General features: G+C 36.9%; 1 protein-coding gene across 1 annotated transcript in view; it reads left to right on the forward strand.

Annotated features, from left to right (window-relative positions):
- DNAH9 (dynein axonemal heavy chain 9) overlaps nt 1–14,557 on the forward strand; it is a 376,206-nt gene that overhangs the window by 54,147 nt on the left and 307,502 nt on the right. The window contains exons 14-15 of the mRNA XM_026456281.1: nt 496–737; nt 12,034–12,169. Coding sequence (XP_026312066.1) covers nt 496–737; nt 12,034–12,169 — 378 coding nt within the window. The remainder of the gene's footprint in view (nt 1–495; nt 738–12,033; nt 12,170–14,557) is intronic.

Raw genomic sequence — 14,557 nt, forward strand, 5'->3', positions numbered from 1 at the left:
AGATTAATTCGAATTAGGGTCCTCAGAAGGGTTAAAGTTTGAAGAAAAAAAAAAGGATTACAGTTGATTCATGAAAGTCTTAGAATGCCATATTAAACAAGTTAGAACTTTAGTTCCTGTGCAAGAGGAAAAGACATTTTCAAAATTTAACATGATGCAAGTGCTTAAAACATTGAAAGAAAGATTAACCCAAATAAGGTCATCAAGTCTCACTGGTATTTGGATATAAAATTGTATTCCCCAGCAGCTGTGCCAACTTTTGTGTGCTTGGTAAGTAAGCATTACCCCTTTCTCTTCCTCCATAATCAGCATCATGGTAAAGGTTGTCTTTTTAATACAACTAGGAGGGAGAATATTCTGATGATAATGAAGTTACCTGTATAGAAAAGTCTTATAACACTCACAAGTATTAAATCCCTACATTTCATAGCAACTAGCCCTTTAGCTGTGCCACTGCAGGCTATTTCAATTAATTCTATTTCTTTTGAGGAGCAGGCATTTGTGATTATGTCACTCAAATCACCAGTAGTATTCATGATCTTGAACAAAGAATTCAGAAAACTAAAGACAATGTGGAAGAGATCCAAAACATCATGAAAACATGGGTGGCTCCAATATTTAAGAGAAAAGATGGAAAAAGAGAATCCCTTCTTTCTCTGGATGATCAGCATGATCGAATGGAAAAATATTACAATCTCATCAAGGAATCTGGCCTTAAGATCCACGCCCTTGTTCAGGTAATAACCCAGCCACTCAGGCGCACATACAGTAAGTTTAGGGAAAGCATCAAAAAGTGTGTTTGTGTACAGTAAGTGATTTGGAAAATGAGGACAATCAATAAATGCAGTGTCTTCTGAAGTCAAGGATAGAAGTTTAAGCTGATAGCAAAAGACTAAAGCTAATAGATAAGGCAAATGAAAAGTTGCATTTTGGTATCGATGTGTTGAAATGATTACTATCTTCACGATGGCAACACTTAATAGTCACATGACTTCGGTCTCACACCTGCCCCTAAGGGAAGAGAAGAAGATGACAAGGGCGGAATCCTAAATTATCCACTGCACTAACCACCCCCATCCCAGCTTGCCCACACAACCTAGTGTGGTCCTCCAGCATCATCCTTATAACCCAGCTCCGTAGAACCTAAAGAAATGAAAGGCTACCACGGTGTCACTAACTGTGTGTGATAAGAGGAAAAAATGCAGAGTGCTGCACTTCAGGCAGTAAAGCTCTGCCCTGCATTAGTGGTCACAGAAACTTGATGTCCAATCATCAAAGACTAAAGCTGCTTTGTGAACAATGGGAAAGGATTATGATATGGCCACCAGCTCCAGCCCTACGCAAGTAGCCACAGGGCAGTGTCTGACAAGTTGACTTCTGTGGAAAGTCACAAGTGAATCACAGTTGTCTGTGGATTATCTGTGGTTTGAAGCACAATAAAAATGTTCAGCCGTAAGCACTAATGATTGCTAGAATTAAGAGAAGATAATTACCCCAATTTTGTCTTTGAGAGATAAAGAGTCCCTCATTTTGATGGAATTTTTAACCCCTTCTGTCCCCACATCCAGTAAATCAGTAGCTGTTGTAGAACCCAGGCATCCACTTTTCATTCATCTTTCTTTCATCTGACTGTTCATTCATCCACCCATCTGTCCATCAACTGTATTTCCATAGCTGTCCTGGGCACTATATCGAATACCAAGAAAATGTAAGATATAGTCCCCGCTTTGAAGTAGAAGAAAATCATCAGGCAAAAACAAGAAACTACTTAAGATTTTAAAAGTCTAAAATCTGGCTGGATGTGGTGGTTCATGCCTGTAATCCCAGCACTTTGGGAGGCCTAGGCGGGCGGATCACGAGGTCAGGAGATGGAGACCATCCTGGCTAACATGGTGAAACCCAGTCTTTACTAAAAATACAAAAAGTTAGCCGGGTGCGGTGGCGGGCGCCTGTAGTCCCAGCTACTCAGAAGGCTGAGGAAGGAGAATGGTGTGAACCCGGGAGGCGGAGCTTGCAGTGAGCCAAGATCGAGCAACTGCACTCCAGCCTGGGCGATGAACGAGACTCCATCTCAAAAAAAAAAAAAAAAAAAAGTTTAAAATCTATCTATCGTCCATCTATCATTTATGTATCTATCTATTATTGATCTATCACCTATCTGTGTGATGACAAATGCTCAAATCCATGCTCTTGAAAGTCAGAATGAGAAAAAATTTAGACAATTAATTGCCAAATCAGTGAGACAAGCACAGTGACCTAGGAAAAAAAACACATATTGTAACATTGTAATTATCCAGGGGTCAACCAGAAAATAACCAAAAATGGCCACAAGCCGAAATACTTACCACGAAAGTCTCTAAAAGTTCAGACACTTTAATAATAATTCTTATTATAACACGATAATAGTAGTCCATATTTATCTAGTATCTACCATACACTACTGCACAGTGCCAGGCACTGTCCTGAGCACTGTCCATTTCATTTAATTCTCATGAAAATCAGATACTTTCATTATTATTTTATTGATGAGAAAGCAAAGGCACAAAGAGGTTAAATTAATTGTCTATAGCTGCCCAGCTAACAGGAGGCAGAACTGTCTGCCTGCAGCTCTGCATTTATCCGATATATTACACAACCTCCAGGGTAGTCATAAACGTCCCTGAGGTCAAATACAAAGCTTAGTAATTAGGCCTTAAATAATGTTTGCCTTTTGATAATTTAAATATTTTTAGACAAAAACCACTGAACAGAAACTCCACGAACAGAAGAAATTTTTATCTTTTTCTGCTAATTGGTACATAGGCACCCATCACCCAAGCAGTGTACACTGTACCTAGTGTGTAGTCTTCACCCTCACCCCCTCCCACCCTTTCCCCTGAGTCCCCACAGTCCATTGTATCATTCTTATGCCTTTGCCTCCTCATAGGCAGTTCTCACTCCCACTTTTGAGTGAGAACATAACAATGTTTAGTTTTCCATTCCTGAGTTACTTCACTTAGAATAATGGTCTCCAATTCCATCCAGGTTGCTGCAAATGCCATTATTTCATTCCTTTTCATGGCTGAGTAGCATTCCATGGTATGTGCATGTGTATGTATATATCTAATATATATCTATCTAATAATATATATCTAATATATATATTTAGATAAAAGATAAAAATTTAGAGAAAAAGAGAATTACAATAATCTGTTCGTGGAGCTTCTGTTCAGTGGTTTTTATCTAAAAATATTTAAATTATCAAACGTTATTTAACATATATACACACACCATACACACACACACACACACACACGCCATGGAATGCTACTCAGTCATGAAAAGGAATGAAATAATAGCATTTGCAGCAACCTGGATGGAACTGGAGACTATTATTCTAAGTGAAGTATCTCAAGAATGGAAAACCAAACATTGTATGTTCTCACTCATAAGTGGGAGCTAAACTATGAGGAGGCAAAGGCATAAGAATGATTCAATGGACTTTGGGGACTTGGGGGAAAGGGTGGAAGGTGTATACACACACACACACACACACACACACACACACACATATCACAATTTCTTTATCCCCTCGTTGATTGATGGGCATTTGGGCTGGTTCCATATTTTTGCAATTGCAAATTGTAATGCTGTAAACATGCCTGTGCCAAGTATCTCTTTCATATAATGACTTCTTTTCCTCTGGGTAGATACCCAGTAGTGGGATTGCTGGGTCAAATGGTAGTTCTACTTTTAGTTCTTTCATGAATCTCCACACTGTTTTTCGTAGTGTTTGTGCTAGTTTACATTCCCATCAGCAGTATAAAAGTGTTCCCTTTTCATCACATCCACACCAACATCTATTTTTTTTATTTGTTTGATTATGGCTATTCATGCAGGAGTAAGGTGGTGTTGCATTGTGGTTTTGATTTGCATTTCCCTGATCATTAGTGATGTTGAGGATTGTTTCATATATTTGTTGGCCATTTGTTTATCATCTTTTGAGAATTGTCTATTCACATCTTTAGCCCACTTTTTGATGGGATTGTTTTCTTGCTGATTTGCTATAACTTGATTTTTAAAACAGTGTACTCAGTAACTGTCTATGTCACTAATTCTTCTTCTATGATATCATGTGTAATGTTTAATTGTGTGGATGCACCAGGATTTGACTAACTCATCCCACTGTTGGATATTCGGGTACAGCTGGTTATTCATTTATTAAAGTTGTAGTATAATATACATGCAGCACAATGTACAGACAAAAAGTATACATAGAGCTCGGGGAGTTTTACAAATGTATATGCTCAGGTAACTACCACAATACAGAACACTTGCCGTCACCCTAGAAAGTTCACCTGTCCCTCTTTCCAGTCAACACATCTCCATTCTCCTGCCAGCCTCAATCACTGATCAGCTTTTTGTCAATATAGAGCAGATTTGTCTTTTCCTATAAATGGAGTGCCTGCCCTTTTTAAATCTTAGCCTAGTATTATTGAGATTTATCCATATTGTTGCATTTATTTTGAGTCTAATTCTTTTTATTGCTAGAATTCCATTGTCTGAATATAACAGAATTTGTTCATCCAGTCCCCTAATGATGGTTTTTGAGTTATTTCTGGTTTCTATTATAAATAAAGCTTGTATGTACAGTCTGATATAAGTTATTCCATGGACATATGTTTTCATTTCTCTTGAGAACTGCAGGTTCATCAGTAGGCATATGTTTAATGTTTGTAAGTAATAGCCCAGCAGTTTTCAATAGTGATTGTGTAATTTATACTCCCAGTGGCAATGTAATAAAGTTCAGTTGCTCTGCCTCTTCACCAAATTGTGGGTTTGTGCGTGGGTCTTTTAAATTTTTACCATTTTAGTCAGTGTGTGCTGGTATCTCACTGAAATTTTAATTTGTCTTTCTCTGAAGATTTATACTTTTGAATATTTTCTCATATGCTGATTGGTCAATTATATGAATTATTCTATAAAGTGTCTAAGTCTTTTTCTCATTTTAAATGGATTGTTTGTAGTTCTAGGAATCCTTTATAGCTTCTGGTTACACATCTTTTGACAGATATGTGTATTGTGAATATCTTCTCCAAATTGGTGGTTTACCTATTTTCTTATTGATATCTTTTGATGAGAAACAGTTTTAAATTTTCATGTGATTCAAATGCGATTTCCCTTTTTTCCTCTTGAGTCCTAAGGAAACTAACAATCCCAAAGATTGCAAAGATATTCTTTTGTTTTTTCTTTCAGAAGCTTTACGGTTTTCACTTTTTTATTCAGGAGTATCATCTGTCTTGAATTAATTTTTGTTTAGGAGGTTGTAGGAGTTGAACTCATTATTTTCCATATTAACATCTGCTTGCTCCCATACTGTTAAAAATAACTTTCCCTGTTGAATTTTTTGGCATCTTTGTTGAAAATTGATTAGTTGTATAAAATATTAATATAAAATATATATGTTAGAAAATACCAATGCCCCTTGTTCTTGATTATTGATTAAGAGAAAATCGATTATTAATAAGTCTGAAATCAGGTACTATATGTCCTGCAACTTAGTTTTTCCTTTTCAACATCATTTTGACTAGTACAAATTCTTTACATAATCACATAGATTTTAGATTCAGCCTGCCAGTTTCTAGGGGGAAAAAAAGCTAGATGTGATTTTGATTGAGATTACATTAAATCTGTAGATTAATTTGAGGAGAATGAAGACTTTAACAATATTGAATATAGCAATTCATGAACACAGCATCTCTTCACTTAGTTAAGTCTCTAATTTTTCTCTGCAATGCTTTGTAGTTTTTAGTGTTGAAGTCTCACATATTTTCCATTAAATCTAGCACTAAGTTTTTTGTGTTTGCAGTTCTACAATAAATGGAATTGTTTTATTAATTTTATTTTCCAATTACTATCAGGTAGTGTATAAAAGTGTCATTGAGTTTTACGTTTTGATATTATATTCTGTGATCTTTCTAAAATTATTAGATGTAGTAATTGCCTTGTAAATTTAGGATGATGATCTATATAAATAAGTCATTTGCAAATAGAGACAATATTACCTCTTTATTTCCAATTTTTTATGTCTTTGTTTTTCTGTTTGGCCTTACTGCTCTGGCTAGAACCTTCAGTATAACGTTGAAGTGGTGAGAGTAGAAATGCTGGCCTCATTTCCAATTATGTGGAGACACATTTGGTAACTCACCATTAAAATTTTAGCTGTAGGGTTTTGTGGATGTTCCTTATCAGACACAGGAAGACCCCTTTTATTCTCACTTGGCTAAAAGAGTTTCATCATGATTACACGTTGAATTTTATCACATGATTTCTCTGCATCTCCTGAGGTGGTTATATAATTTTTGCTCCTTTTTGCTGTTAATGGGCACATTGGTTTTTTTTTTTTATTTTCTAGTGTTGAACCCAACTTTGCATTTCTGAAATAAATGCACTCGGTCATGTCATATTAATCTTTTTATGTATTATAGAATTTGATTTGATAATTTTAAAAGATTTTTGTTCATGTGTTTAAGAATGACATTTATCTTCCACTTTTATTTTCTTTTGATGTTTTTGTTTTGGTGTTAAGATTATGCTAACCTTATAAAATGAGTTGGGAAGCACTTCCTCTTTTATTTTCTGAAAAAGTTTGTGGAAAGTTGGTCTTAACGCAACCTTAAATGTGTGATAAAAGTCACCGGGGAATACTTCTGGACATGGATGTTTCTTTTGGGGAAAGTGTTTGATAATTATTTCTTTGGTAGATGAAAGACTATTTAGATTTTTTGCCTCATACCTTTATTAGTTTTTGCAAGTTGTTTTTTTCAACAAACGTTTTCATTTTATCTAAGTTATAAAGCTTACTGGCAAAAAAAATTGTTCATAATTATTTTTTGTTATCATTATGTGTTGGCAGAAGAGCTGAGGCAGGGCTTGCTTGTCTGTAAAAGAGTCTTGGAATGTGTCCTGGTTCCAGGGTCTAAAACCCCTTGTGGCCTATGGAACACCAAGCTCTGTGCCAAAGGGTGGAAGGCTGCCCTGCCACACTACAATCTAAGCTCAGGCATAAAACCCCTTGTGGCTTGGAGGGAACCCAGGGCTCAGGGCATAAAACCCCTTGTAGCCTCTGGAATGTGTCCAGACTCGCTGGCCCCTTGCTCCTTGCTCTCCCAAGATCATAAATTGATTGTGTCTTGAATCAGAAGATCCTGTTCTCCCTTATCTCAAGTAGTGGAGCATATGCTAAACCGTCACAGCTATGCTTGATGCACCACTACCTTTCTATCCTCATGTCCTCACCTGTCCACCCCAACATCCACATGTCCTCACCACCTGCTTCTTTGTTTGACGTTGGCCCCTTGGACCCACGCTTTGTACTCTTAACTTGTCTTGTCTCATTCCTTTGACTCCGCTGGACTTCGTAGGCACCGTGACCTGGTGTTTGGTCTGATCACCCCAACATTATGTGCCTGTGGGAGCTGTAGTGCTGCATCCTTTTTCATTCCTAATATTGGCAATTTGTGACTTCTTTTTCTTGGTCAGTTTTGCTAGAGTTTTTTTCTTTTTCTTTTATAAATCTTTTCAAAGAACCAAATTTTGACTTTGCTAATTTTCTCTACTCATTTATTTTCTAGTTTTTTAATTTCTGTTTTTTATTATTTCATTCAAGTTGTTTTAGGGCTAGTTGCTTATCTGTTTTTAGCCCCTTAGGGCGTAAACTTAGGGTCTTGATTTTAAGCCTTTCTTTCGCATATGGGCATCTGATGATACTAATTACCCTTTTAGGAGTGCTTTAATTCCATTCCACAAACTTGATCTACCTCATTTGTATTATTATTCAGTTTTAAATGTTTCTTTTTTCTTTCTTTTTTTTTTTTTTTTTTTTTTTTTTGGAGACAGAGTCTTACTCTGTCCCTTAGGCTGGAGTGCGGTGGTGCTGTCTCAGCTCACTGCAAACTCTGTCTCTCAGGTTTAAGCGATTCTTGTGCCTCAGACTCCCAAATAGCTGGGATTACAAGGATGTGCCACCACGCCCAGCCAATTTTTGTATTTTCAGTAGAGATGAGGTTTTGCCCTGTTGGCCAGGCTGGTCTTGAACTCCTGGCCTCAAATGATTCACCCGCCTTGGCCTTCCAAAGTGCTGGGATTACAGATGTGAGCCACCATGCCCAGCTCTTGTTATAACTTCTTTTACTCAATGGTCACTTTGAAGTTTGTTGTTTAATTTCCATATATTCAGAGCTTCTCTGGATATCTTTAAAAATTGATATCTAATTTAATTCTGTTGTGCTCAGAGAAGATACTCTGTAAGCTTTCAATCTTCGGGAATTTGCTGAGACTTGTTTCATGACCCAGAATATGGTCTATCTTACTGAGTGTTTCTTGGAGACTTGACAATAATGTTTATTCTTCTTTTGTTGGGGGTAGTGTTCTATAAATATGAATTAGTTCAAAGTAATTGATAGCATTGTTGTGATCTTTTGCAGGCTATTTGTTCTATCAATTATTGAAGGTAGAGTGTTAAAATCTCCACTTACAATTTTGGATTTGTCTATTTCAATTTTAGTTCTGTTAAATTTTTTTGTCATGCGTTTGAAATTCTGTTAAGTTCTGTTATAATAACTATAAATTTCACATTTATAATTATTATAAATGTGTAACATTTTATCACATAATTGTTACTATTTCCTGATTAGTTGACCATTTTATCATAATGAAATTCCCTTTTTACTTCTAACAATACCCTCTTGTTTTGAAGTCTACTTTTTTCTGATAATAGTGTAGCCTTTCCTTTCTGATTCATTATTCTTAAATTTTGTATTTTGCATGTTTCCCCACCATTTTACCTCCAAACTATTTGTTTCTTGGATTGAAATTTCTTGTCTTTATAGTCGGCATGTAATACAAATTTACTTTTCTAAGTCTGACAACTCTGCCTATTAATTGGAATGCATAGACTGTTTACATTTACCGTAAGTATTTATATGGTTGAATTTAGCTCTACTAAATTTTGCTTCATTGCTTTTTTGTTCCTCTCCTCTTCCATTCTCACCTGCTTGTTGGGTAATTATATATTATTTTAGAATTCTATTTTAATATCTCAATTGGCATATCAGCTTTACCTTGTTGCATTACAGTTCTAGTGGTTGTTCTAGGTTTCAGTATGCATCTTCAGCTTATCACAATCTACTTAGACTTTTCCTACAGAAACCTTGCAAAAGTGTGGTGTAATTTAACCTCTCATCTATGTTTTGTACTGTTGTTGTGTGAGATATTTATATATATGCACACACACATAATATATATTAATAGTAAAATATATGGTATCTATTAATATGCATATTGAGCCCCACAATGCAGTGTTATAGTTTTTGCTTTTAAAATTTAAGAAAAAATATTTACAGTGTTTTATATTTACCCACATACTCATCATCTTCAGGCTTGTTATTCCCTTTTACAGATATAAATTTCCATCTGGGATTATTTCTCTTCAGCCTGAAGAAATTTATTTAGTATTTCTTCAAGTTCAGGTCTGCTTATGATATATTCTCTCAGTCTTTGTTTATCTAAAAATGTCCTTATTTCATCTTTGTTTTTAAAGGACAGTTTCACTGGGTACACAATCGTGTTTATAGTTTTGCTTTTCTTTTGGAAGTTATTTCATTATCTCCTACTCTCCAATGTTTCTCATAAGAAGCCAGTCATAATTTGAATCTTTGTTTCTCTATATGTAATGTGTTATTTATCTCAGGCTGATTTTACTAGATTCTTTTTTAATCTTTGATATTTTTTCAGCACAGCAATAATATTCCTAAGTTGGTTTTCATTGTGTTCTTCATGCTTGGAGTTTGTAAGTTTCTTGAAACTCTTTTTCACTAAATTTTGTGAAATTATGAGGTTCTTATCTGCTAATTTCAATATCTATGTTATTTTCTGAGTCTATTTCTTTTCTCTTTTTTAATGGGACAGAAGTTTCATTTTCTCTCACATAAAATAGGTTTAATGAGTAGGCTTTCTAGGGTTAGTATGACAACTATGAAGTCAGAGACCTACCCAGATTATTTTCTGAATCTGATTTTAGTGACTGTTTTCTCTCCTGGTTAAATGGCACATTTTTCTGCTTCTTTATATGTCTAGTAATTTTTTTATTATGTGCTAGACATGTTAGAGGCCACTTGAATGCCACTTGAGAATCCGGATTTTTTTCCTTTAAAGAGTTTGATTTTTATTTTGGCGGGCCACTAATTTACTGATGGATCACTTTGATCCTGTTGAGGCTCACTTTTTAAGGGTCTAAAGAGGACTTACTCTGGGATCAAGCAGTTCTAACTTATGGTGTTTCCAGGGTCTCACCTGAATTCCTGGGTTATCTGCAACGTTGCTTCATTATTTCTGATAGAACCCCAACATCTTCCAACACTATACAACCTACATAATTTCCATTCAGCTTAGAGCCCTCTGCAACTATTCTTACCAGGTCTTACAGAGGCTTGCTCTAAACATATGTAGCTGATTCCTCACTCAGACTCAAGAGGACCCAGCCACTAGAGCAGCACCAAACTCCAAATTCTGTCATCTCTGCCTATCAGCAGGGATGCTGTAACTAAGCTCCACTAACCTATGCCATAGTTTGAAAAGGGCCTTTGGGTAGAAAGCCAGGTGGTGGTGTGGCTCACCTTGAGTATGTCCCTTCTTTCAAAGATCACATTCCTGTTCTGTCTGTTATCCAGTTACCCAAACAAATTAATTCTTTTATTATAATCAGTTCTATGTTTGTTTGCAGAAGAAGAGCAAGTACAATCTCACTCTCTTCTGTTGTGGTTAAAATCAGAAACCTGAACTATTTCTTCCTACTTCATAGAATATTCCAACACATTTGTTTCTTAGACTGCAATAGATTTGAGGCAGTAAACAAAGGTGAAGGATATAGATATGATATTGATAGCTTGAGAGTCAGAGAAGATAGAACAATTATACAAAGTAGTCATAAACACTAGCAGTAATTTAATGTGGAAGCAAACAAGCATATGCATCTTAACACCTGATAGCAACTCTGTCTTGTCATGGTGTTGTGATTTGCATGATGATAGACTTTAAGTCATGAAGAACATCTTAAGTCTACTTAGGAAAGAAAGGTGTAGGTATTGCATCTTAGAAATTGTAGAGTTATGTTACCTAAAAGCAGGATCATGAGACTGTTTAAGTCCGGGGGGATTTATAACATGGCAGTATATCCTGAAGGGGTAAATATGAGTCATCTAGAAGAGTTACTTTGCAAGTTAGTTTCTGCTTCCTCTGAAGATATTAGATAACTGGAAAGTTGCTGTAAAAAGTGTTAATACTACAAATTACAAAGACTAAATGGGATGTCTGTACTTGGCATTGCTGAGCATTTAGGCTTCCTTTCCTTGAAACCTAAACCTTGTTACCATGGGATGTTTGGGCACCAGTAGGTCAAGAGTGTATCATGTAAAAGAGCAGGCAGGGAGGAATGAGGGGGGAGAGAGAGCGAGAGAGAGAGAAAGAGGGAGAAACATTTTTTATTTATTTGTATGCATTTTCTAAATCATTCAGTAGTATTGAATGCCACCTGCAAAACACTTCAGCTCATTTCTAAGAATTAACCAGAAAATGCTTTGCTTCTTTGAACCTGAAATTTTTATTAAACCTTGAATCTTAATCCTGTCTACCCTTAGAATTCCTTCCTCTGCCTACCCTCATTTCTGCCCTGATGCAGCTTCCTCCACAGTATATCAACCAGCACTTAGGAAGCACACACATTGCATCCATCAGCATTGCTTCTGAGGAGCTGGGCCAACCCCATCCTCCTTCCTCACGAACAGGTTGACCCCTATATTCCCATCATGGACTAACTTTGCCTTCCTTTCAATCAATGGTAATACTTGTTAGGCAGAGTGGATTTGATACACCTGTAATAGCAAATCCTCCACAAGAGAATTTTTTTCTCCATGTGTTGTTTTTATTTTGACTGTTGATTACCAGTTCTTTCATGCTATTAAACAAGGTTTATATCCTTTCTTCTTCCTTTTATAGGAAAACCTGGGTCTATTTTCAGCAAACCCAACCTCCAATAGCTGGAAGACATATGTTAACTCTATTGACAATATGTTGCTGAATGGATTCTTTCTTGCCATTGAGTGCTCCCTCAAGTATCTCCTGGAAAATACTGGTACTTACTGGCTTATGGATGTGGGTTATTATTGGAAAGATAATGACAGTAACATTTGTTGAATTATATTGAAGAGCAGCTGAGTGCTCTGTGACTTTTCCCAAAACGTTGTAGACTTTTTGTGAATGATGCACAGGAAAATAGAAAAGGTACTGAACTTCTAAATTGTTCAAAGACAAAGATTTCTGATGCTTAATATTAGATAATAAACCAGGCTGTAAGATAGTGACGCACATAGCAAAAGCATAAAAGCGAATTCACTCGAAATCAAGCTTCAGTAAAGAGGAGTGACCAAGTTAAGAAGCAGAAGCACTGTTGGTAATCAAGGCAGAAGGCTTCATCCAAGCTTGACTTATGGCAATGGGTGGGGGACATTCTGTGCCTTCAAGCTTCATGTACTTTATCTCTGTAGCCTTTTGAGAACACAAGGAGATTGTGTCCACCAGGTTAAATGGAAGAAACAGAAGTTTTTCTGGGTAAAAGAGTCACACAAGAAGTAGGGGAGGAGGTAATTTTCAGAAGAAAAAGAAATGTGTAGAACAGAATGGGCATTCTTTGAAGCTTTTAAAAAATAGTTAAAGGCTTTGAATTTGTAGTGGATAAGCTGGGGTAAGCTACACAGAGTGAAAGATACAGAAAGGGTTAACCTTGACTAGTAAATGATGAGATTGACAGCGCAGAACAGTTCAGGACTAAAAGTTGAATTAAACCTTCACATTCTGGCAGATTCTGAGTTGCTTAGCAAAGAGCCTATAGAAGGATTTGTCAAAATGGAAAGGCAGAGGTAAATATTTTGAAGCTAGAGGATGGAAGTAAGATGAGAGTTTTTAAAACTCAAGGATCGAAATGAAATACTGATGTAAAATAAATAGTCCAAAGCCAGTGTCCAGATATCCAGCCCATAAAAGAGACTACCTGCAGACACCTAGGTTGAGAATCCAGAGAGAAGCAAGGCCCAATGCTGAGTGTAGCCCCAGTGGCCATCTCCATGGTCTTGATAGGTAGAATGGGTGAGGTGTGAGGCATGGTCTTTGCTTGCAGGATACAGGGGTGCTCCAAACTAAGGAAATCAACAACAGGACTCAGGAAACCCAGCATAGTTAGCAACGTAGGAGATCATCTTCTGGAGCCTGGGAGCAATAAGCCAATGGGGCATGGAATACGGGCACCAAGTCTGCACAACTGGCTCCTATGGACCAGCACTGGTGGTGTTCACCTTAGTGAACTGACCAAGCCTCCTCTAATGCTAGAGGTTCAGAGGGCTTCATCACTAAGCCCTCCATAGAGAAACTAGGAAGACACCCCAACTATAGTTGGGTACAGGCAATGCACTAGAAATGGTGCCTAAATGACTCCATCCTTGACCAATGGCTCGCTGGTTCTCCTGATCTGGGCTGTCTCATGTGCCATGTGCCCACCTGTGGGAAGGACAGAGGGGGACCAGGGGATGGAGAAAAGAGATGGCAGTCTCTCTCCAAGATTACCAAAATTTCCTTCCCTTTGTGGAAATAGGAGGACAGAGGAACACATTTTCTTCACAATATAGAGGCCCTTCAAATTCTCCTTTGAAAGGGCAGGAGCTGAATTTATCAGCTGCCTGATCTGAAGCACTATAGATAAAATTTAAAAGACACTGGTTGTCTAAGGGGAAGTAAAGGAGCCTAAAGGGGCCTCTGAGAAGAAAATCATGGTGACCCCTTGCAGTGGCTCAGTTAAGTGGCTTTTTCATCCTAGGTCCACCTTACCATTTTGTCTACTTGTGTCCATAAATGAGGATAAGGCCCTGGAAAATGGTAGAGTCACAGGATGGAAGGAACCTGTCCACCAAACTGGAACATTCACCTTGGACTGTTAACCTGGGGGAGAGTAGACTACTTTGACCTTTGGAGTCCAGAGCAGAGCAGGGGTTTCTATGACATTGTTGAGGGCATTCCCAAGGTTTGGGTTGGTCTCCCTGTCATCTCTCAACCCAAACCCTGCATAGGTTATATGCTTCCCACTCAATAGAGAAATGTCCCTCCTTCTCTTACCTAGTAAAATGATTTACATGCACCAAGATTGTGGAACCAGGACAATCTGCTTTGGATGATAATTACATTGGTGTTACATCCAGTGTAGAGATTACAGTCCCATGTCAACATATGGGGCAAAAAATCTCATATAGTTAAAACATTCTTTCAAGTCTTTTGAATTCTGTAAACTATATGCAACTTTATCTATTAATTTATAAGCACATAATATGTATATTAATGCAGAATATGTCATGAGTACATATAGCAAATTATAGGTGATTTTATAAGCTATACTATTTTATAAACTTATAGTAGTTTTTATAAACTATACCACTTTATAAACTTATAGTAGTATAGTTACTTTGTTATTGGTAAA

This window comes from Piliocolobus tephrosceles, chromosome 16, assembly GCF_002776525.5.
Source record: "Piliocolobus tephrosceles isolate RC106 chromosome 16, ASM277652v3, whole genome shotgun sequence".
Lineage (NCBI taxonomy): Eukaryota > Metazoa > Chordata > Mammalia > Primates > Cercopithecidae > Piliocolobus > Piliocolobus tephrosceles.